Source organism: Gouania willdenowi, chromosome 22 (genome assembly GCF_900634775.1).
Source record: "Gouania willdenowi chromosome 22, fGouWil2.1, whole genome shotgun sequence".
Taxonomy (NCBI): Eukaryota; Metazoa; Chordata; class Actinopteri; order Blenniiformes; family Gobiesocidae; genus Gouania; species Gouania willdenowi.
In genome coordinates, this window is record NC_041065.1 from 29,858,192 (window position 1) to 29,882,707 (window position 24,516).

Here is a 24,516-nt window from a genome sequence, read left to right on the forward strand (position 1 = left end):
TTTAAATAAATATGAACATTTATTGAAGTATTTACTAATACTGATGTTAGTTTATTTATTTTTTTGTTATTTTTGTGCATTTTTGTAGTTATTTGTGTGTTTTTTTAAGTCATTTTGTGCAATTTTTTCTCTCTTTTTGTTAGTTTTTCTTGTTGTTTTGTGTGGTTATCTGTTATTTTGTGTATGTATGTTGACCTTTTGTATTCTTTCTCTTATTTGTGTTTTTGTTTAATGTATTTTCTAAGTCAATTTGTGTATTCCATTTAGTGATTTTGTGTTTTGGGGGTCACTTTGTGTTGTTTTGGGAAATTTTTTTTGGTCTATTTGTGTGTTTTTCAAAATCGGAGGGTTGCATGATTTTGTGTGTGTATTGCTGTGGTCTTTTTTGTATAAATTTCTCACATTTTGTGTGTTTTTGGAGTCATTTTGTGATTTTGTGTTTAATGAGTGATTGTGGTCACTTTTTGTTGTCGTCTTATGTGTTTTTCTGTTATTTTATGTGGTTTTTTGTTGTCATTTTCTGCATTTGATTTTTAGGCCACTCAAAATTAGACAGAGGGCCGCATGTGGCCCCACAGTTGCATCATCTGTGACAGTAAAGGCTTTTCAACAAAGGCAAGTCAATGTTATAATTAGTCACAGGTTTCTCTAAAATAATGAAAGCATTCTACGTCATGAACATTTGTTTATTGTAAATTCTTAACCTTTGACACTCGTCCTCCTGCAGAAACTAAAGGGCCAGTTTGATCCTATTGAAGCCAGGTTTATTCACCACCCACTGCTTTATTTTGAAAGGTAGGGTAAAGAGTACATTTTTTGTGTTTGGTGCATTGGCACAACGTTCAGCAGGAATGTTTGCCTGCAGGCTTCATGCCCTGTCATCACTATTTAATGGGCTCAGACTTTTTGTCTGCAACAGTTCAGACGAGAAAAACTGTGTTTCACATCAGGTTGTAAAAAGAAAACACACACACACACACACACATATATATATAGCATGACTGCTGTTTTGTAAATAATCTTTAAAATCACTTTAAATCTATTCAAATTTAGTTTCTGACCTATTTTAGTCATATTCTAGTCCTATATAAGTATTTCTATTATTTTTTCTATCACAATATTGATGACAAACCTTGCCCGATGATGATGCCCATTTTATGAAATATTACGTACCAACCTACACTTCATTGTGCATTCCTAAATTCCACCTTACTTTACATACCAACATCCAAGATGTCGGGCTAAACTGCTCAAGATACAGTTCCACAATCCTTAACACTTAATATTTTATTCCTAGAAGAGGTAAAAAAAATTCCCACTCCAGTGCAAAGTGAATTAAAGCGTTTTTTCTTGCACAAATAAAAGCTTATGCTATTTTAAACTGGGACTAGACCAGGGGTGTATTTCAGGGCCACTTATTGTAGTTTAGTCCAAGTGGGTCAAACCAGCAAAATACAGATTTTCTTAACGAGCTAAAGAGCATTTTCAACAGTTTTGTATTTGAGTTTGGATTGAAATGTTTAAAATTCACTTAGAGTATTATAGGTGTAAATATATGAATATTAATGACTTCATTTGTTGACCATTTTCCCTCCAAAATTGTGATGCAATTTGAAGAATTCATCAATCGTGTATGAATGGAGAGAAATTAAGTCCCTGTATGTATTGGGGAATGGCTTTTGCTAATTTTGAGGAACTATTGAGAAATATTGGGAACTAAATGTCAATTATTCACATAATGGTTCATGTTTTTGTTAATAATTTTATCCTCTCACGGGCCGCAGTGGAGGCTCTGGCGGGCCAGATTTGGTCCGCAGGCCTTGAGTTTGACATGCCTGGACTAACATTAATAATTTCCTGTGCTGAGTTTGGTTCACAGTTAATGACTGGCAAACTCAATGACAGTACAATCTTTGATTAAAAAAAGCGGTTATGCTTATCTTTCTGACAGGTAAGCTATTTAAAATACAGTAAATATATTTAAGTATTCTATTTATTGCGAGTATCGAGTGTCTTTGCATTAAATGCTTGATGCCAACACTAAAGTTTTTTGGTCATTCTCTTCAAATCTGGTTCAAACAAGCGTGTAGTGAACTGCTTATTATTGATTTAAACAGTAATGTCAGTAGGGCTGGCATAATGAAGTAGACAAACTCCACTGCACTTTTATACTCATTAGATCTTTACAATAAGTGTCCAAATAAAGTGGAACAAAATATGTCAACTGCATGTCCAAAACAACCAATAAAACAATGTATACTCAAGGTAAAAATGACATTGCATATCATAGGAATTTCTTTATTATCATTTTTCTGCATTTAACTAAAGGTGCACGTGGCATTTAGTGATGAGGAAAAGGTTTTCTGACACTTAACAGAAGTATTTCGAACAAAAAGTTAGAAAAACTATTTCTGATCTGGTGAAATCAATATAATGGTTGTGATACTAAGTGAATGAGTTCATAAGAAACGTTCCTATTGGCTGAACTCAGTCCATGTCTTCTTCTATTTGTTGCGTCTTCACTTCGATGGTTTTTGGGGCGATGTAGGACCCCATCCCTGCTGCTCGCTCTGCTTCTGCCTGCGTGTAGGGCTCCTCTCTGAGCTGCTTCAACCTGATTGGACGAGACACTGATCTTGGTTTGTCCCATAAAATCACAAAGCCAGAAACAAACTAGCTTTACCTTTTCTTGTGCACTTTGGTTTTAAAATGCTCCTTTAGGGATTTCATGTCCACAAAATACCTCCTGCAAAAAAAAGAGATTAAAATTTTTTAAATAAATATACTGAGACACCATCTGTAAGTAACTACATGGTTTGATATGAGAAGCAAATGATGACTTATCAAATATATCTGAGCGATTCAAACAAAACAAACTTTCTCTTAATGTACAAACAACCAATGTCGGGATTTTTAGCTCAAAAAAACCTTAGCCTCAGTCAAAATTGATGTTAATTTGATAATTGATGGAGTCAAGATTAACATAGTAGATAAAAACCACATTTTTAGGGACTTATTGTTGACCAAAACCTCACTGGGAAACCTCACGCTGAGTATGTTTGTAAGAAAATAATTAAATCTATACGTATTCTGGATGTTCATTAATACTTACTCTCCCTTTTCTAAATAAATAAATACATACTGCAGTTACTATGGTAGTCCGTTTCCACCACTAAAGAAATAAATAAAAATCACCATGGCAAGTCATTATTATGTGTTAGTGAAGTCATAATTATGAGATAGAACGTTACAATTATGAAATACAAAAAAAAAAAAAAAAAAAAACAGAGCAGTTGCTGCAGTTTATCAACACTGACTGTTACCATTCTTAATTACACTTTGAATAATAATTCATTCAAAACACATATTTTGGCTGTTTATTCAGTTCTGAGAATTTAACACATGGTACATAGTGTAGAAAATAGTGGCAGTAAATAATTATGTCTTTATTGGAAAATGATTTCATCACATCTTTGCAACTTTACATAAAAAAATAATGTCATAATTATAAATCTATTTCTTATACTAATAATAATAATAATAATAATAATAATAATAATAATAATAATAATAATAATAATCCCTTTGACCCTGAACAGGAATAAGTGGGTCTGAAAATGAATGAATGAATGATAATAATAATAATAATAATAATAATAATAAATCAATTTTATATAGTGCTTTTTTGGGACTCAAAGCTGCTTAACATAAAACAAACATAAATAAATAAAAATAACAATAAAAAATAAAAATAAAAGAAAGTTAGAGCAAGTTTAAACAGGTGAGCTATGAGGAGTGTTTTAAAGTTCTGTAAAGAGTCTGTGTTTTTGATGTTTTTTTAATTATGACTTGCAAGTTGCCGCAGTGATTTTTTTATAGTTGCATAAACGGGCTTCAATAATTTACAGTGCATATAAGCCTTTATCTGATAGCTCAAACTTGTAAATATTGCCTTGTAATCAGAGAAAATGCATAAAATAAAGATCACATACGCGCAGTGTAAGCAGTAATGCTGAGCACATCCGGTGACGTCATAGTCCACCTCCTGGTGCAGTAGCTTAGCAGCGGTTTCTGGTTTCATGTCCGTGTGGATCTGGTCCAGGTCTTTGGTTCTGCGCTTTGTTTTCCATGTCTTTGAGATGTTCTTCTTCTTGTCGCTCTTGTGGTTTCCAATTTGTTTGGATCGGCCCATGGCGGAAGCCTCAGCACCGGGTTTACACAGGACCTGATCACACAAACAAAATATCACTACTCCTTATTTTTAGACGATAACCAGTGTGGTACAGTTTGTGTTGTTGGTTTTTTTTGCAGCGCCGCAACATAATAACTTTCGTTTAACTCACTATATACTGCTAACTTAACTAGTAAACGATTTATTTAAGTGATTTGTTGTTAAAAAGCCTTAGTAAAGCTAAGATCAGGCATTGCTTACCTTTTACACGTGCACTCAGGAAAAGTCAGAATTACTTCCGGTTCAAGACAAAAAGTTAAGTTCAATCTTCTACACATAGAGGGCGCCAAATACTGAATAACAATCTGACAACAGACTGGGGGATTAAAAATTTTTAAAAAAAGACATAATTACAAATAAATGTGTAATTAAAATTCTATAAAAAAATATACAATGTCATAAATAAATATAAAAAACAAGCATAATTTAAGAAATAAATGTAAAAATATGGAAATAAAAACATACAAAATATGTAATTATTTATTTACTAATTTGTGTATTTATTTCTGTAATTATTTATCTATTCATTCAATTATTTTTGTCCCCCATAACAAACTGAAATTTTTTTCCAAAATTAATAAATGCATTTAAAATATGGGAAAAATATAGTAATGAAAAATGAGTGATTATTTTTTTTTTATTAATTTATGTTTTTATTTCTGCAGTTATTTATTCACTTGTAATTATGTCATTTTTTTGTCTGGCGAAACAATCTGACATCAGACTTGATTAATGCATTTGAAAAGGTGTTGATATTTCATCTGAGATTAATGAATTCAATGAAATATGAAAACAGTTTTCAAAAACTTCATTGGAAAATGCCATATACATTAATCAACCGTGACTGAATCTGTATTGTACCTATCATCTGTTATTCAGCAATTTATTTTGATTTATAATAATAATAATAATAATTTTATCATTATTATTATCATCATTATTTACAATCACTTACTCCTTTTAATCCGTTCTTTTAATGCTGCTAACGTTGGGGCGCTATTGTTTTGTATATTATTATTATTATTATTATTATTATTATTATTATTATTATTATTATATATTTGAATTATCTATTGCAGGGTCAACATTTTGCCACGGTCATTGAATCTCGACCTGCTTTTTTTTTAGAATTCAACCAACCAAATTTTTTTTTTTTCAAAAATAGCTGTTTAAACTACACAAATATAATAATTTTGTTTAAATATAAATCTATATATTTTCTTGTGCAACATGCATTTCATAGCATGCTTTTCATAAAAGAAAAGTTTCTTTCAAAATAAAAGACAAGTCCAGCATTTATTTTTGATCAGCTGTCCCCGACCCACTTTTGGATCCCGACCCACCAGTTGAGAATTGCTGACTCATTATTATATTTATATTACTGGTGTTGTTCTATTTTATTTGTTTTTTTATTTTTATTCTTTTACTCTTTTTATTATTTAAGGACTTAACAGGCAACTTGGGGACGTTATTTTGATATGTACATTTCATGCTCATCGTGACAATTAAAACACCTTGAATCAATGTCCAATTTAAAAATATTAGCTCTTTTTATCCGATTGTGTTTCTAGGAAGAAGTATTTTAAATATATAATCGCAAACATAGGTCGAACGTTTTGGGGGGGAAATGGGGTTTTTAAGAGGTTCCATTTCGGGTTTGAGGTCATTCAGGTGAAGTGAAACTGAAAATGTTTTGAAGATTCCCACTGCACTGGAAGGCACCACCGACCATAGCTGCACTGCATACGCGCTGTAGCGGAGAGCGAAGATGGCGGAGGGCAGCGTCGAATCGGAGCCCGAATGGAGCGACTGGGCCCTGGACACGGCGGAGGACACGCTGGTGGCCATAGAAACCCTGCTGGCCACGCTAAGGGCTTTCGAGGACGTCCTCAGACAGCAGGACGTGTCCGTGGTTTCTTCCACCGAGTACTGCGACAACTTCTGCCAGGTAATGTGTACATGCTGCACGGAAGCTACAGTTAGCATCACGTTAGCTCATACTTGAGTGTTATTTTTCCTTCAACCTGGAAGACGTATTACCTTACGACACCTATTGGCTTGCATTTTAATGTGCTTAAATTGTGCATTTATTACATTTTCGCATCTTTATCGAAATAATAACGTCAAAACAAGTCTTAGCTTCGGTTTGATGCATTGTCAGTGTGTCTTTTGACAGGTCGGAGTTATTACTGCGATGTCACTATATTTAGATCTGAACACCTCATTTTACCTGTGCATTATATTTAATACTGAACGTTAAGCAGTAAATCAATTGTAAATTTTCGCATGCACATGGTGAGGGTTATTGCACCGTTCACGTCTGTATAGATGTGGGGCGGGGTGGGCATCACCCTTATAAGATAATGGTCTCCATCTTTAACTAATAGGGGTGTAACGATTCGTTTTCAGCGCCGATTCCAATCACAATTTGTTCTTGCTGATTCGATTCAAAGACAATGTTAATTAAATAGAACGGTTTAGCGACTTGAAATCGATTCCGTAACTTTTTAACCAAAATAATAATTCGACCAGTGTGACTGTGAAATAAACATCTGAATACTGAGTGAGGTTTCATAGATTCCACTCCTTGCTAAGCCAGGATGAAAAGGTCTAGCTAAACCAAGCCATGTTTAACTACTGAGGTAGATCATAGATTAGTTGATCGAAATGAGGAATAATTCAGGTAAGTCCGATTTTACTCCGAGTGAGCACCATTAATGGTAAATTGAGGAATTAAAGCAGATTATTTAGGGCTAAGAAAGAATAAAAAACCCTGCGGAAATGTCTTATAATGTTAATGGTAAAAATCCTGACTGCTGAGCTCCTTAAAATGTAGAAACTAATTCAGTATTGAAAGTGCAAATACTCATATATATATATATATATATATATATATATATATATATATGTACTTACACAATAAATAGTGAACACGCTTCAAGAAGTGTCAAGAAGTCCCGCTGCCGGCACCTCCAATGCGGCCGACGCTAGAGTTTGGGATAGTTGAACTTTTGGGGATCAGGAGTTTTCCCCAACAGTGACTAATTCAGAATAATGAAGAAAAAAAACACTAACCGGAGACAGATGGACAGGCACTCTTCTGCTGGAATAGAGCGCCTGTAGTTGGTGTCCTGGTTGGAGATGCGAGCGCCGTGAGCAGGTCGTCACACTAGGCCTGGGAGAGACGGAAGTAGCGCCGAAAGCGACTCTCGTCCGAGCGCAGCTCTGGTCAATCCAGAAACGGTGCCTAGGCGCCCCTCGACGACGTTGTCTGGCTTTATTTATCAAATGAAGCCAAGCCACTCTCTGGATAATGTAGAGCTAATGAACGGGAGTCAGAGGCGACGTGTTCAGCAAGGAACTCCAGACTTTATTCTCCATTCAACCACACTTCTCTATAGCCCTCTAACGTCACAGTGCACACACTGAGTCACACTAAAATACATCTGACCGGAAACACAGCCTTCTCAACACAATAATGTTCCGACCACTTCACAGTCACTGGGTGAATTATGAACGTAGCTTATCACCACAATACCATCCATTGTATGAACACCACCGGCAACAGAGAAGCCCCTCCCCTCATTGTGCTCTCTTACCAACTTGTTTGGACGCGTGTCCAGAGCGTTTTTGACGCTCGGTAACAAGCGTCTGATTCAATGAGGACAAGCGTCCAATTAGGGGCGTGAGGCACGATTTTGATGCCCGAAACGCGTTTGGTGTGAACGCGCCATCAGTGTTCCTCCCCCAGTCCAGTTTATTTTCAATCATCACTCCCAGGTATCAGTTCTCCAGATGGGGCTGACCGGCCTCTTGTTCCTCCTCAGGTCCACACTCGGCTCCTTAGTCTTTGTCACATTGAGCTGTAGATGGTTCAGCTCATGTCATGTGAAAAAGCTGTCCACAGCAGCCCTATACTCCACCTCGTCCCCCTCCCTGATATATCCAACCACTGCAGAGTCATCTGAGAACTTCTGCAGATGACAGGTGTCAGTGCAGTAGTTGAAGTCCGTAGTGTAGGTGGTGAAGAGGGAGGGAGAGAGGACAGTCTCCTGAGGGGCTCCGGTGTTGCTGACCACTTTGTCAGACACACAGTGTTGCAGGCGTATATGTAGAGAAAGATGTGGATCTTATTTACACAAACTGACTTTATATGAGTCACATTTGTATCTTTTACAAATGTAATAATTGCAGCCAATCAAAAAGAGTTTCCTGCATTAAATGCAGCAGGAACAAGGGTAGGTGTGGCCTCATAGGGTAATTACTTCTCAGAAGTAATTTATATACTTTGTTTCTGATACAATGAAGCACACTGATGTCAAGTATTCAGGGGAAAAAATACATTTATTACGCTTTTACTGGAGCAAAAAGGTTGGAAAAAAAATAAATTCTAATCTGTGAAGGTTCTCAGTCACCTATATTAGAGGGTTCTTCTTCCGAACTGGAATAGCATCTGGAATAAGTGGGGAAACACCTTAAAGCTGAACTCAAAGCCCTAAACTACTCAGAATCAGTGTTAGTTTAAAAAGAAAACGAAAAGAAACAAAAATAAGTCAAATCTGTGCAAGGAAGCAATTTTGTTCATTTCTATTCGGAAGTTGTCTTGATGCTATTTGTGTACAGCTGTAGGTCTCGTGTCAAAAGTTCTTCACTGGAAACTTAAACAAACTGCAGTTAACCAAAGCCATCTTTCTGTCTGGTATTAACACTCCTGAGACATTAATCGTACTTTGGGGATTTGAGCCAACCCTTTTTTTAATGATGATTTTTTTTTCTTCCTGAAATTAAGTGTTCTTATGTCACCAATATCTATTCATGTGGTCCACATTTTGTTATTTGGTTTAATTTATCGCCCTTTTCCTACAAATGTAGATATTCAGGTGACATTTTTTTTAAAAATTTGGATAGTAGAAAGTATTCTTTTTGAGGAACAGATGCTTTTTAGCTCAGGTCCCCCTTCCTTTGTCTCACAAGTGACACCTGTGTCTGCTGGGATCAATCAGGAGTAGACTGTGTTTCCCCCCAGGTGGAAGTCACCTGTTCTCTCAGATGGGAGAAGTCTGGAAGTCACAGTAATTAACCCACTGACAGTCTGGTGTGTGTGTGTGTGTTTTTTTTAGGCACTGATGCACTATGCTGGTAGCAGGAACTCCATGGAGCACGGGCTACCTCTCCTGGAGGTCTACTGTCTGTCCATAAACTGCTTTGCTTCAGCCAGGTCCCACCTCACCGCAGAGTCGGACCGAGTCGCCCTTGTGTTGAAAAGATTAGCGTTGTGAGTAAACAAATGAAAATATGTATTTACAAGATTTTCTATAAGCAGGCCAGATACTATCGTACATTAATGGCATTCACTAAGGTCTCTGCTATGTTATGACTACTGCCATCGGCAACATGCATAACCCTGAGAGCACTGAACAGCAGCAGATTCAGTAAGGCACACATGCTGAAAGCTTATTTACCTCCAAATCCCAGACTGGTCTGTTCCCCAGAACCAGGGTTGGAGTCAATTATAATTGTAATCACCTAATTGATAATTGATTACAATTATGATGCAATTCTAACTGTAATTGTTATTGGATATAGTTGTTGCTGTTGTAATTGAGTTCAAATAATTGACTTTTTAAATGTAATTGGCTTGGAAGTTAATTATAATTAAGGTAGAAAAAAAGGCTCAGACGTCCACACCAAAAATATTAATACCAATACTTTCATTGATTAGGAAGCCTAACAAGGTAACCAAACAAATTGGATGATAGTTAATGTTTTAGTGTATTTTACAGCTGATTTAAAACATAACATTTATCATAAGAGATACTAACACAAGAGAAGGGATAAGTTATCTGGGGTTATTTATTTTAAGGTTAGTATTTGTGACTAATTATAATTTAACTTTAGTAATTGTAATTGACTTTCAGGAAAAAAAATAATTGTAATTGTGAAAAAAATGCCGCTAATCATAATAAGTTGTAATTTAACATGGATAATTAAAGACATAATTGTAATTAAAAACTGTAATTGACCCCAAACCTGCCCAAAAACCTTTGACCAAATAAACCCTGTGTCCGCATCTGACCAGCAACCATAAAGCTAGACTCCGTCTCATTCATCAAAAACCACCACAACACGCAGAGAAGTAAGTTATAACAAAAAATAAATAATTGGAATTGGAAAAAAATGCCGCTAATCGTGATAAGTTGTGTGCGATGCACACACCTCCCCCCCCTGCAGGATCACAGATGCCTTTCAACTGTATCGTTTTGTGCTGATCTCAAGAGAGAAGAGCTATTTTGAGTAAAAAGAAATACAAACTGTGGGGCTATAAAAAGCATTGGTTTGCTGGCATTCATTCATAGCAGTGCCTCTCATACTTTTTTGGCTCTCGGACCCTTTCTCTTATTTCTGAATCCAAGTACCCCCTTTGTCCAACTACAACATTTTGCTCAAAATTCTGCAACAACGATGGAATAAATGAGTGATAACGCACATTTTTAACAATCTTATTTTGTGAATAAGTGAATTAAACAGTATTTAGAGCCTCCTGATTAGATTTATTTCTATTTTTTTTTTTTTTAATCATTATTGGTCATCTCCCTCCTGATGTGGGACCAAGACTGACCTTTGTATTTTCAGATTATGTTCTAATCAAGATCATTTCTATCATAATTTTGTGGGTTTTGTTATTGGTTGTCTGTTCTTTTTATTATTCAGTATATTTTTCTCTTATTTTTTGTGTTTTTGTTGTTGTTTTTGTGTGTTGTTGGTATTATTGAAATTATTTTCTCTCAGTGTGTGCATTTAGTTTTTGTTGGATTGTTTCTTGTGTCATTTTGTATGTTTTTGTGTATTTTCTTTTAGTGATCTTCTGTATTTGTCTCTCATTTAGCGTGTCTTTGTTGTTGTTTGTGTGTTGCCGGTAATAGTATTTATCTCTTTTATTATTATTTATTCTCTCTCTCTCTCTCTCTCTCTCTCTCTCTCTCTCTCTCTCTCTCTCTCCCCCCAATTGAAAAACACTGGTTTATAGGACATATGTTAGGTTTGATCGTTTGTTTCTTCTTCAGAAGAAAATGTGAATTCTTGTGTTTTTCCTTCCAGGAGTTGTTTTGAGCTTTTGCTGTCAGTGCCTGAAAATGAAATTCCCATCGAAGCCTGGATTCAGTTCCACCAATCCGTCCAGGTAGAAACGCTATAAAAAGATTTTAAGCTGCAAATGATAATGCATGGAAATGTGTGTATTTTAAAACAACAAATGATCAACATGGAAACATAAAAGCCAATGTTTTTAGTTCACTCTGCATGTTCTTCTTTTAAGAAAATCTTTCTCAACATGCATAAATAAATTGCTTCAGCTGCAAAAACAGGCCAATAGTCCTAAAGGTGGTGCTACAGGAAGCCTTTAAATTTAAACATTTTGAAAATTCACCATAAATCAACCATTATGTGATACAGATTTCCAGCTTTCACCAGAATTTAGCTTCACTATGGAAGAAACTCTTGTATTTGTAAACCCATTGCAAATTATGAAGTCCATCACTGTTTATTTCAAAAACTTCTCTCACATTTTTTGCTCAATTGATGTCAACTTGCTACGGCACATCTTCACACTGTCTGACACTAACGATCCACACAGACATTTGATTTATCTACAGTGCATCAAAATAGTAATGTCAAAATACACTTGAAAATTCTTGGTAAATACGTTTTCGGTGTTTATTAAAAAGAGAACATTTTGGAGTCATAATGGATCATTTTTGGAAAATACCGGAATGTGATATAAAGAAAAATGAACATTTTACAGCATTTTGAATTTTTCTTTTATGCTTACAATTGGAATAAATGCAAAATTGCCATTTTTACTCATGGATTCAATAAATTATTGTTAAAAACAAATAATTAATATCTCCATGCTGTCTTGACGCAACATGTCTATTTTCTGATTTTTTGTATAGTGTCCTGCTGCTGTTCTATTCTGATTTAAGCAATGTTCCATTAACATTCTGCTATGTGTAGCTCATTAATTAGCGCACACATAATCAAACTTTCTAACTATGTAACTGAAGATTTTTTTAATTGTTTTTTGACAGAAGTTCCAAGATGAAGCCAAAAAAATAAATGTTTTTGTTCATATCTTTGCAGCTTGCCCATGATGCACTGTTGCGCTATGGGAGCACAGACCTTCAAGCATTACTGCAGATAACAGGAGAGGGTGGGGCATGGAGCAGCCCAGTGCTGAGCTCCCTTCTGTCTGGACAGCTCACAGACACCGATGAAGGTTAGATTAATCGTCTAGATCAGGGATGTCAGTCATTTTAGTTCAGGGGCCAAATACGGAGCAGTTTGATGCAGATTTTATGATGGAAAATGGGCAATTTCCACATTATTGTGTTTTATTGTTCTTTTCTACGTATACGTGAAATACAAAATATGTAAGAAACCGACATTATCTGAGCAATAAGTGATAGATATCAAGTCACTTTAAATTTCCTAGATTTTGTGACCAATTTTTATTTAAAAAAGGGAAATTGTGTCTTAATTTGAAGGAATTTGTAAGAATTTTGGGTTTTGCAACAGTTTAACATTAACATTTAACTGCAGCCATACATTTACACAATGATTCAAGTTTTCTCTATAATTTTTGCTGGCCAGATTGTATGCTCCAAAGGGCCTGATTTGGCCCCCCTGCCACGAGTTTGACACATGAGATCTAGATTATTCTGATTATCTCGCATTACGTTTCAAGATTTTGCTTCGGTTCTACGATAATCAATATATTGCAAGAAGATCACACAATACATTGCGATATCTGTTTGAAAGATAACAATTACTTTGATTTAGTGTCAGTTTCTCAGAATTTAACACAAACTGAGATGAAACACGGAACAAAATATCAGTTTAAATGAGATATTTAGCGACAAAATATCCTATCACACGACGATTATTATCCACTGCTCAAAGTCATTTGCTCTTGTCATTGATTCAGCTTTGGTTTTATTTCTGTCGTTAGTAAATTCTTACATCAGCCTGGAGGGCGAGGGCTTCATGGAGATGCGGGTGAAGCATTTGGAGAAGCTGGGCGAAGTTGCCAAAGCGGTGGTTTTGGCCAAAGCTTGCTCCGAGTGCAGCTTTGTTTCCAACCAAGCTATGTTTCGTCAGACATTTGTCTCACTGCTTTGTCACTTGCTGCCCAGCGAAGAAGCCATAACGGAGGTAAGAGAACAGGACTTTAGAGTTTGTGTTGAACAAATGTTCTGGAATGGTGTGTGGAGTATTAAAGAATTTTTTGGCATCATACGTCACAACCTTCACCGACCTTTATATTTTTAGCAGTAGCTCATGATGGAATCACAACTTTATAAGAACCCTCGTCCTTTAGAACAGTACCTGTAGGGGTACTTGAACACCTCTCAGGAAGTATACAGAAATAATTGCCAGTTATAACATTATTGACAGGGTTGGGGTCAATTATAATTGAAATTGTGTAGTTGATAAGTAATTACAATTAAGGCATAATTGTAATTTTAAAAATCTTTTGCTGTCGTAATCGTAATTAAATTGTTTTTAGTGTATTTTACAGCTGATTCAGTACCCGTTATCATAAGAGATGCTAACAGAAAGCTAACACGAGGAAGGTTATTAGGTTATTTATTTCATGCTCAGTTATTGTCATTAATTAATATTGAACTTTTGTAATTGAGAACGTAATGTTAATTGACTTTCTGAGGATAAAAAAAGGTAATTCAATTGTATTTGGAAAAAAGTTTGTATGTTCTCCCAGTGTTGGTGGAGGGTTGTCTTCCACCATCAAAACACTCATGTTAAGGTTGACCAAATGATTCTCTTATCTGTATGAGTTGTTTTTTTACAAACCCTTTATTGGGCAAGATTGCGTCAAATACAATTACAATAAATTTACATATACAGTCGTAATTGTATAAATTTAGAAAATGTTATGCGTTTTCTTAAAATGGCATCTTTATTTACAAGCATTAATATTAGATGTTGTAAATTCTTGAATGCTGTAACCATGGTTGCACATGGTGGGAACATTTCCAGTAATTTTCCACGAGAGCTTAGGCTTGGGAATTTTGGGAATATTAAAAAATAGAAAATTTTCATGGAAATCAACTGTAAATTTGGAGTAATTTACTCTACCATATCCAAACATAAATATAATACAATTAAATAACATAATATTTCAACCGATTTCAAGCCCTGTAAGCATTTTGTTTTGAGGACTTGTAGGAAATAATTCCATCTTAAACATCAAAAATATTATTTTAACTCGATACCTTTTATAACCAGAAATCTCAGTGGCCAAAACGGTGTCACTGATGGCAATAACTGTTCTTAATCAGTGCAGTGATTGTTTAATTAAAATATTTCACAATAAAAGTCCTGTTCCAAACCCTTTCAGGCAAAGTACCGTATTTTCTGGGCTATTGAACGCACCTCTGTTCTGGCCGCATTCCAATAATCCAAGAAAAATCCACGGTTGGGCCGCGCCCTATTGACTGATAAGGGTGCCCTTCAAACGGCCAATCAGAACGGGCATGTAGGCGGGCTGCTGTACTCCTGTTAACGGATGTTTCTGTGTATTCTGATCAGTTTCAACAGACAAGTTTCTATCCCTACATAAAATCAGTTAATTTACGTCTGTGTGTGTGTGGTTGCGGTATTTTATTTTTGTTTACACAATCAGCAATCTTATTTTATATATAAATAGAAACAAATATTCAACATATGTATGACTTCTGCTGTTCTTTGCTCCCACTTTAATTTCCCTCCACGATCAGACATCGTCCTACACAAGGACCTTGACGCCTTCGACCTGTTATTTAAGCTATGAGAGTTTTCACTTAACCCCACATTATCTCAAGCTCGTTTCTGAACGTTCAGTCCACCGTGATGTTCAGTGGCTGTTACAGTTAATTCATTCTGCTGTAGGGGTAACTGTCAGTAATGTTCTTCCTCCCAACCTCTGCTTTCACTAGACACAGGTGTGTGACTGACAAAAAAATCCACAAAGTGCACCATCACATTGGCCGCACCCTCAACTTTAAAGGAAAAAAAAAAATAGCGTCCTATATGCCGCAAAATACGGTGAATTTGATTGAATTCTGGTCAAAATGATGCTGAAATAAATTCCCCCAACTATATTCTACGTTCCTGTTAAGGGTCAACCTTCAATTTTGGAAATTTCCACCTTTATTCTACCATTAATTACATAATTTGCTGTCAACAATCTACACGCGCTCGCACACATGCAATACAACATTTGTTGCACCTTATATTTGTTAATAGGAAATTGTGTTTCCAATTTGTTTTCTGTAACAGATATCCAGACTAGATTGTAAGGATGTTCTGGAGATCACAAGCAACTTGGAGACTGAGGGAGAAGAGAACACAGCCTTTATTCTGTGCACAACGTTTCTTACACAGCAGCTACAGCAGCAGAGTCTTCATTCCTCCTGGTGAGACGCTGCTCTTACCCTATTTGTTCATTTGTGAATTGTTGAATCTTCTGTGGTCTAATACTTAAATATTTTTTAAAGGGATTTAATGCTTCTGTGGAGTAAACTACAGCGGAGACTCGACCCTTCGCTGATGTCTCTCCTTGAACGATGCCTTCAACTCGGTGCCATTGCCAAAACTGTCCTCCATTTGCTTTACCTGGTTCGTGTCATCCAGACAGAGGTGAGTCCAAAAGCCACTTATTATTATTAATAATATATAGCATAATATGAGTTTCACATTACGAAAAAATGCATGTAGGTTCTCTTATACTATGACTTATTGTTGCAAAGTGGAATAATATGTTATTATATATATAACTAGTACAGTGCCCGTCGGAAGTATGTATTCATATAGAGGGAGCTTAAGTAGAGTTTACAATTATGGCCAAATCAGTATGTGTTTGAAGGTTGGATGTACAAAGAAGGGGTGTATATACTCAGTACTCTGTAGTGTTATAAAGGGGTTTTTTTGCGGGTGTAAAGTAAACTAGCGTGTGCGATTTCCCTGGTTTCATTCTATGGGACATGCGCATGATAAATTGATTAAGTGTGCACCGATGTTCACTGGACTTAAGCAAATGGATAATAAATGTCATCCCCTGTCCTTAGACCCTCCTTCGGCAAGGAAGATAAAAATAATTACGCACAAACATGTCATGTACATCCAAGGTGCGCATTAGGTTATTAACACTTGGTGAAAATATCCGCATTTATAATTCCGTGTGCGCAGAGAAATGTGCTTATTTCGCTGTTCGATTTGAGCACAGCCGCTGCCATAGGTTGATTTCACACGATGTCTTATTGCTGCATCGCTTGAGAATCAAAATTGCCCCTGTTTTGTGTAGTTTACAGCTGCTCCAATCGTTCTAACCGAGAAAAGAAAGAGATTTTATAGAGTACCAGAGATTATCATTCACATTCACAATGGTGAATAATGTAAATACCTCACAGAACAAAGCCGTAAAAAGTGGATTGTAAACCTACGTCTGTGGTCGGGAGGAGCAGAGTTTGCTTATGCCCGTGTCTGTAGCAAGCACTTGGTCAGAGGTATGTTAGCGTACTAACTTTGTTTTTGTGGCTGTGTTTATATACAGCGGGAACTACTTAAAACTTAAGTCTCTCTCTAAATGGCTGTGTGCGTTCAGCATGCATATCCAAGGTGCGCATTATGTAATATAAAATATCAGCGTTTATATGCCGTGTTCGCGGAGAAATGTGCATGTTTTACTGTTAGCTTTGGTGCACAGCCGCTGCTTCCGGGTCTAACTAGCGGCTAGCGGTTAAACTAAAATGAAAATACACGTTTTGAAATCACTAATTAAGTCCAAAATAATGGATGCACACCCTCGGGCCTCAAAAAGGTTGTTCAAAAGGTTACAGTTCGACCAGACACCGCGTCAGAGAGATATTACTTCCAGGGTCGTCTTCTACTGATTGTCAGAGATTGTAAATTAACTATTAGAGAGATAGTTCGAGATTTTCATAGGAATTATTTATTGAAATTGACTACAAATGAATAGTAACTTTTTAATAACCGATGCTGATATTATAGATCAGCGATTCTCAATTGGTGGGTTGGGACCCAAAAGTGGGTCGAGGACCTGTTCTTAATGTCTCATGTTAGACTTGTTTTTTATTTTTAAATAAACTTTTCTTTTGACAGGCATGCTGTGAAATGCATGTTGCACAAGAAAATATATAGATTTAGGTTTTAAAAAAGATCATCAATGTGTGTTTTCAACAGCTGTTTTTGAAAAAGTAAATTTTGTTGGTTGAATTCTAAAAAAAAGTGGGTTGCGATTTAATGACCGTGGTAAAATGTGGGTTCCAGGGTGAGACCAGTTGAGAACCCCTGTTTTAGCATTCCCATTAGTGGCCAATCAGAAAATTTCCAACTATAAAAATTTGACCATTGCAAGTGTGGAATAAATGTTGTTTTTCATTGTATTATTGATTATATGTTAATATTTGTTTAGATATGATTATTTAATATGACTGCCAATTTTTGGTTAATTAATTTAATAAATAATTCCAGTGAAAAGTTTGTTTTTTAATATTCCCGAGCTTAGGTTTCTGTGGAAAGCACTTTTCGACTCTCACTAGGAGTGAAATTTAAAGAAATCCAAGGTTTACTATGAATTTGCCCGATATTGATGTTTGGCTGTGGTGAAGTATCAATTATTTAATGCATTGGAACCATGATATGAAACCAAAGTGCTTTACGTTAAAATAGTGAGAAAACCATACACACAAACTGCTGTGCAAACAGTCAAAAAAATGTCTTGAAAATAAATAAATATAGCATTTTAATAAGCCACAGGTAAACATTACAGAAATTTAGAAAGTGTAAAAGGTATTCAAGGATTAGGGCAGGATTTGGACCTTGAGTTTGACTCTGGTTATCTCAAAAAATAACTGCAGGCTGAACTCTGTTGTTAGCAGCACAACTGGAGTTTAAGGGTTAAATGTCAAATTAATTCAAGCCTCCTTTAGAATAGAATAGATGTTTATTTGTCATTGGAACAAGTAGAACGAAATTGCAAAAAGCGCATTAATCAGTTTGATATTTAATGTATTCTAAATTCTTGTTTGCACTAAGATAAGATAAAGATGATAAAAATCAGAGTGTTCAAAAGCTGCCATAACAAAAGAATAATCTTTATCCTTGCACCACTATTTAATCAACATGTGTCCCCTTCCAGGTAGAGGAACATGGGACTCCTGCCTCTGTGGAACTTTGTGTCAAAGCTCTTCAACTTCCAAGACTGGATGACTCAGAATCGAGAATCTCTGTCTGTAAGACGGTGTCCCGCCTCCTTTCTGATGACCTTGAGGTGTTGCGTGCCTGCCAGCTCACAGAATTCCTGCTTGGCCCGAGTCAGGACTCTTTCACTTGCCTTGAAGAACTTTACTCGCGCTCGGATCAAAAGTATGATCAGGAAACCGGTACGATTCCCAACTCCCTACGCTGCGAGTTGCTGTTGGCACTGAAAACGTACTGGCCTTTTGATCCTGAATTTTGGGACTGGAAAACCCTGAAGTATCAATGTGCTTCACTCCTCGGATTGAAGCTTGAGCCTGAAGGAGAAGAGGAGGAAGTAGAAGTACACGTTAAACAAAATGAAGGGCGGGAAGTTGCGATTAAAGCGGAATTGGAGCAACAAAACACAGTGAATGTTAGTGATTACGAAAGGCGGTACAAAAACCCATTGAATCACCAAACGGACATCAAAGGAAAATCTAAAGAGAAGAAGCAAAAGTTCTACTGTCAGATTTGCAGGAGGTCGGTTAGTGACAACCAAATTGTTCATCACTCCAAAAGACACGCAGTGGGCTACTGCCACCCATGCCCGGTTTGCTTGGAAAAGTTTAAGAGCAGAAAGGAACTTGTTGCCCATTTGGAGAAACACATTAATGGAGAAACAAGCCTGCAACATGCAGATACAAGAAAGGATGTTCAGCAAAAGATGGATGAGGTGGACGATGATGATGACATTGAGCCTGGAGAGATTAATATCGATCCTTCTTTGATGCTGTATTATAAATCCACACACGATCCGGATGTGCTTGACCACATTGTGGAACAAACCAAAACGGTGCCGGGGAAGCAAGCGGACGATGACGAGCATGTGACGTTTGAGTACATCGAACAGCACTTCAAAATCCAGAACCGGGAAATGTACCCATGTCCAGGAACTGGGTGTACTCGAGTGTTTAAGCATTCCAAGTATTTATATGTGCACTTAAGATCTGAACACAAAGGGGATGAGAACGTGAAGTACTTTCATCAAATGAGGGATAAGCGGGAGAAGTGCCTTTTCTGCAGGCGCCACTTTGTCTCAGCTTACCACTACCGCAAACACAGAAGAATACACTATGGTGAGCGTCCCTACACATGTATGGTGGTCGGGTGTGGTGCACAGTTTAAAACTTCCAATGAACTCATTAGGCACAAACAGACTCACGATTATCAGCTCAACTACCAGTGTGAGCTCAGCAGCTGCTCCGTCACATATTCAGACCTGGGCCAGGTTTACCATCACGAAGCACAACATTTCAGAGATGCAGCGTTTACCTGCACGAGCGCGGACTGTAAGAATTTCTACTTTTCTAAAAAGGAATTTCTGAAACATTTACACTCGCATAACATCACGTTCTCCGAAGAAGACATTGAGGCTCAGAGACGGAAAAGGCGGAAACTTCTTAAAATGGATGCAGTCCACTTTAATCCAGCTATGAAAGACACTGGAGTGGTCATTAACTCTTCACCAATTGTTTGTGAATCCACTTTGCAAAGATTTGACAGCACAGAGCCAAAGACGACAATGACTTTGGTGGCTGTTTGCTTTGATGGAAGCAAGTTCACTTGTGGTTTCGAGAAGTGTGGCATGTCTTTCTCTAGAGCCAGAGATGTCCAGAGACATCTAAAGTGTGCTCATCCTGAACACCTCAAGCTGGAAAACAAAACCCACAAACAGGACAGGGAGCAGGAGTCTATATCTAAAGGAGTGAAGACTGAGCCCGAGTCAGGCATTGAAATGGAGAGTAACAATGAACTTCCACCTGCTTCTCAAACTGTGGCTGCTGGAACAGACAGAAATGCTCTTTGTCCTTCCCAAAGCCCAGAAGTAAACTCATTAAGCCTTCCAATAGATAATGATGCACTGAATGAAATCGTGATTAAGCTAAGCCAACTTAACCTTGATCCATCATCCCCTTGTAATGTACAATGCGAATCCACTCAGTCTAACCTGGACACACAAAATATTGCCCAAATATCTCTTCATCAGGAAATTCTGGCCAAGCCTCCTGTTGTGTTGCTTCAGAAGAGACCAGACCTGCTGAAGGCAAAGGTCCACATTGAAAAGGACATTGAGTTGCTTGCTAATTCCAAACCTTTCGCCTGTGAGATTAAAAAATGTGGCTTTAGGACGGCTCAAAGTTTCAGTTTGCGCCGCCACTACTGCACTATACACGGACGTACCTACGAGCAGGCCAAAAGTTTGACGTCTTCAGAAAACACTAATTTTAGGCCTTTCGTCTGTGTGATCTGCGCAAAGGGTCACAGACAAAAGAGTGTGCTAAGAGCCCATTATATTCAAACACATACACTCAGTAAAGCCCTGATCAACAAATTGAGTTTGTCACCTGGTAAATCCTTAGCAAACCAAAAACCCACTTCTTGGAGAAAGAAAACTTCTCAATCCTTGAAAATCCAGAGTGTGACAGAGGAGCCAATAGAAAGTCCGAATTTACAGCCCCAAGATGAGAAAAAAGACTTGGATCTGATTGCAGAGGATGGGCAAAAGTGCGATAGCATTCTTCCAATCAAAGAGGAAGTGGAAAACCAAGCTGATGGAGCTGAGACGGAGGATTTGTTGAAGAGAGAGAGTGGCGATAAGACCAAACAGTTGAGAACAACTAGACGTTTAGTAGCCAAAAATAATCTGTGCTACATGCTGGATAGATTCAATAAACCATTTCATTGTGTTGCAAAGAACTGTGATGCTGCTTTTTCCACCCAGGGAGGACTTGTGCGCCACCTGCAGATTGTACACCATTACAACCGCTCTCAGCTTTTGTTGGAGAAAGATTTGGATGTGCCCCGCTCCGTTGTCAAGAAAGAGCCTGCAAAGAAACGGCCCCATCCCAACTCGGAGGAACCCCAACGACAGTTCCAATGCCATTTTGCAAACTGTTCGTCCTCCTACCACCTTAAAAGCAGCCTGGTACGGCACACTCGCGATTCACATCTTCGACCATCCGAGCAGGTGAGATGTAAATTTAACGGCTGCACTAAAGTGTTTAGTAACAAAGAAGAACTTAGAAAACACACACTCTACAGCCACTGTGAGTTGTACGATTCGCTTGTGGTTCGTCTGCAGAGTACGCAAAAAAAGTCAATCAGCGGATGCCAAAAGAAGCTTATCGTCCCCCAGCTAGATGCTCCGAAAGAGGAGCCTTGTTCACCCACCGTCGAGGCTACACTGCTGAATCCGTCAAACAAAACTAGTGAAGAAAGCATGAAGAGCAAAACAAAAATGAAGTGTTTTGTCTTTCGATCTCATGAAGAAGCTTTACAGATGTGTCAGGATCGCTGCACGCGCATTGCCTTTCCATGCATGGTAAAACACTGCGACTCCGTGGTGACGTACTCACACAGCTTGCATCGGCACTATCTCAGGGTGCATGGCATGCAACAAAATTATATCGCTGAAAATGTGCAGAAGCTTGTTTTCACCGCTGAGAAGCTCGAAGAAATAATTCAAAAGAAGTCGGTGCAGCTAGCTATCAAAAGAGTGTGTTCGCTGAACGGAGTTAACAAAGTAGAGAATGAAGTGAAGGCTGTAGATCCAGAGCAACAACCGACACCAGAGAACCTGCAAGCCAAAGCAGATGCCCAAGTTGAGGACAAACACGGCAACTCAGGGGAGTTCCAAGACGAGCCACCCACTAAAAAAGTGATTCTTGTGGGGGCCGATGTGGTCAAAAACGGAGAGCCGGGCACAGTTGGAAACAATGACCAGCATGTAACAACGTGGAACAGGCAGAAACAAGAGGAGCATTTAGGCTTGGATAAAATTAGACCACTTCTTCGCCACCTCACTATCGACCTCTCACCCCCCTGCTCACTGCAAATTCATACTAAAGACTTGAATAACAAAACTAGCAGAAAAGTAATAAACGGGTCAAATTCCAAACTGATCAATAACTTTAGTAACAAAGATGATGGCATGTCGGTCGATAGCTCAAATGGCAAAGGTAGTAACGAGCTGGTTAATGGGTCAACATTGTTGCCCTCTCCTTCTGTTTGTATCCCACCAATACAGGAAGACAAAGCTGTACAACCTCCAAAAGATAAAGAAAAAAAACCTCTTTACTCTTCACAAATTCCATTTACCCCCTCTGAATTCAAGCCTCTCGGCTTCGAGTCATCTTTCCTGCAGTTTATACAAGATGCCACCCCAAAGGAGAAACCTCAGACACCAGTGATTGGGGAGTTCACATCAGTCCAAAACTTAAAGTCCATCCTGGACAAAGCTCTGGCGGGGTGTGGGGACTTGGCTATAAAACAGCTTCAGTACCTCAGACCTGTAGTGGTCCTGGGTAGACCCGTGTGTTCCTCCACTGTACCAGACCTCTTCCAATCGGACACCAACAAGAGCAAACTGCTTCTTGGAAGTTAGTTCAACTGAGCAGTGAGCACCTTTTAATATTGTCGTTGCTGTGTGATTACAACTGTTAGTATTTTTACTTTCTACAATAAGGATTTTTGCCTTCTGTGTTTTTATTAACTTGCCAATGAAGACAGTAGTTGAGTTTAGTACAAGATAGAGGTGAGCCAAATAGGTCGTATTCACAACCTTTTTGAGTGTTTCAAGAAAATGATTATGTGGAAACCATAATTGCAGCAGAATGGATCTTCACCTTAAATGTTCAAGTCTTAGGTGTAATACAAACTTTGTGTGTGTGTGTGTAGGTGTATATATGTCAATAAACATGTACAGCTTTTCAAATTGATACAATTGTAACAGATTGAAAGTCTTTTTTTCATTTGATGAAGATAAAGTATTCTATTGCCACACAATAATTCAGGAATACTTCATGCTATTTTTGACCTTGTTTAAATTCAGTGTTGGGATGCTGTGGATGGAAAATAGCAGATATGTATGTAACTCTTTCTAATAAAAAAAAAAAAACAAATGCATAAATAGTTTGTCATGTAACTAACCACTTCCAGGTGATATGGATCATCAGAGTCCTTTAAAACGCTCATCAGAAATTATATTGGCTTTAAAGACTAGACAGATTACATCTTAATTCAAAAGTTTCAACTCCTAACCCAATGAGTTACATGGTGTTTGGTTTGATACAGTTAACTCAAGCAACATCTGTTCATCAAGCTTTAGCATGGTATTTAAATGAACTTCTAGGAGGAATGGGAAATTGAAAAGTTTGTATATTTTGTAGGAATTGGACAATAAACGATTTCACGATACGACACGTTAGATCCTTTTTTCGATTGACCCCTTTTTAATATCCCAAATTTTTGGTGACCCAAAGTTATTTTTTGAAGAATTAGTTTTTTCGATCATGTTTGTTATACTGTTTTTTTTTCTATTTATACTGTATTTTATTTGAACTAGATTTATATTTGAGAAAGTTTGAGTACAGCATACAGTTGTTTAAGATTGGTTTTTGTTTTTTTTTTAAAAGGAATAATTAAAAATAAATAATATATGTAAATACATGGTGATGCATCAATTCTAGTCAAAGGTTAAGGAAAAGCAAGTTGGAAAAGGTGGCTTTGATATATTTTATTTGGTAATTATTTTAACACATTACAGGCAAACCTGTTTAAATTTCAAGTGACCCCAAGGTTGAAAAACACTTATTCCATTTTCATTTATCCGACCAGACACTTGAATCCATATCTGCAGGCTAACACAAAAGCTAGACATTTAAATTAGCGGTATTGTGAATTGATAACCATAATAAATTATAATTCATTCAGTACATACATTTCCAATAATTTGGGAAATGTTGGCAGAAATTGGTATAGATTGCACAGACCATTTTTACACTTGTAATTAAGATGTAATTAAGATCATCTTTGTACCAGCAGAAACGAAGTAGTATGTTATATACTGATAACAAAATAATAAAACATTTACATATTAATAAAATAAATGAAATGATACTGAGTCCATTTTTATTATCTGCAGGCTTACACAAAAGCTAGAGATTGAAATTGGCAGTTTTGTGAAT

At 37.1% G+C, this 24,516-nt stretch overlaps 2 protein-coding genes across 2 annotated transcripts; one reads left to right on the plus strand and one right to left on the minus strand.

Moving 5' to 3' along the window:
* Positions 1-2,282: 2,282 nt before the first annotated feature.
* znf593 (zinc finger protein 593) lies at positions 2,283-4,486 on the minus strand. Its single transcript, XM_028438999.1, has 4 exons — positions 4,433-4,486; positions 3,993-4,225; positions 2,684-2,746; positions 2,283-2,614 (listed from the first exon to the last, which is right to left on the minus strand). Exons 2-4 carry the CDS (start codon positions 4,190-4,192, stop codon positions 2,488-2,490), a joined length of 390 nt encoding a protein of 129 aa, XP_028294800.1. The 5' UTR covers positions 4,193-4,225; positions 4,433-4,486; the 3' UTR covers positions 2,283-2,487.
* Positions 4,487-5,573: 1,087 nt separating this feature from the next.
* rlf (RLF zinc finger) lies at positions 5,574-23,453 on the plus strand. The gene is made up of 8 exons (XM_028438962.1): positions 5,574-6,179; positions 9,352-9,506; positions 11,330-11,411; positions 12,371-12,506; positions 13,239-13,441; positions 15,569-15,705; positions 15,787-15,928; positions 18,450-23,453. Exons 1-8 carry the CDS (start codon positions 6,000-6,002, stop codon positions 22,932-22,934), a joined length of 5,520 nt encoding a protein of 1,839 aa, XP_028294763.1. The 5' UTR covers positions 5,574-5,999; the 3' UTR covers positions 22,935-23,453.
* Positions 23,454-24,516: the final 1,063 nt, after the last annotated feature.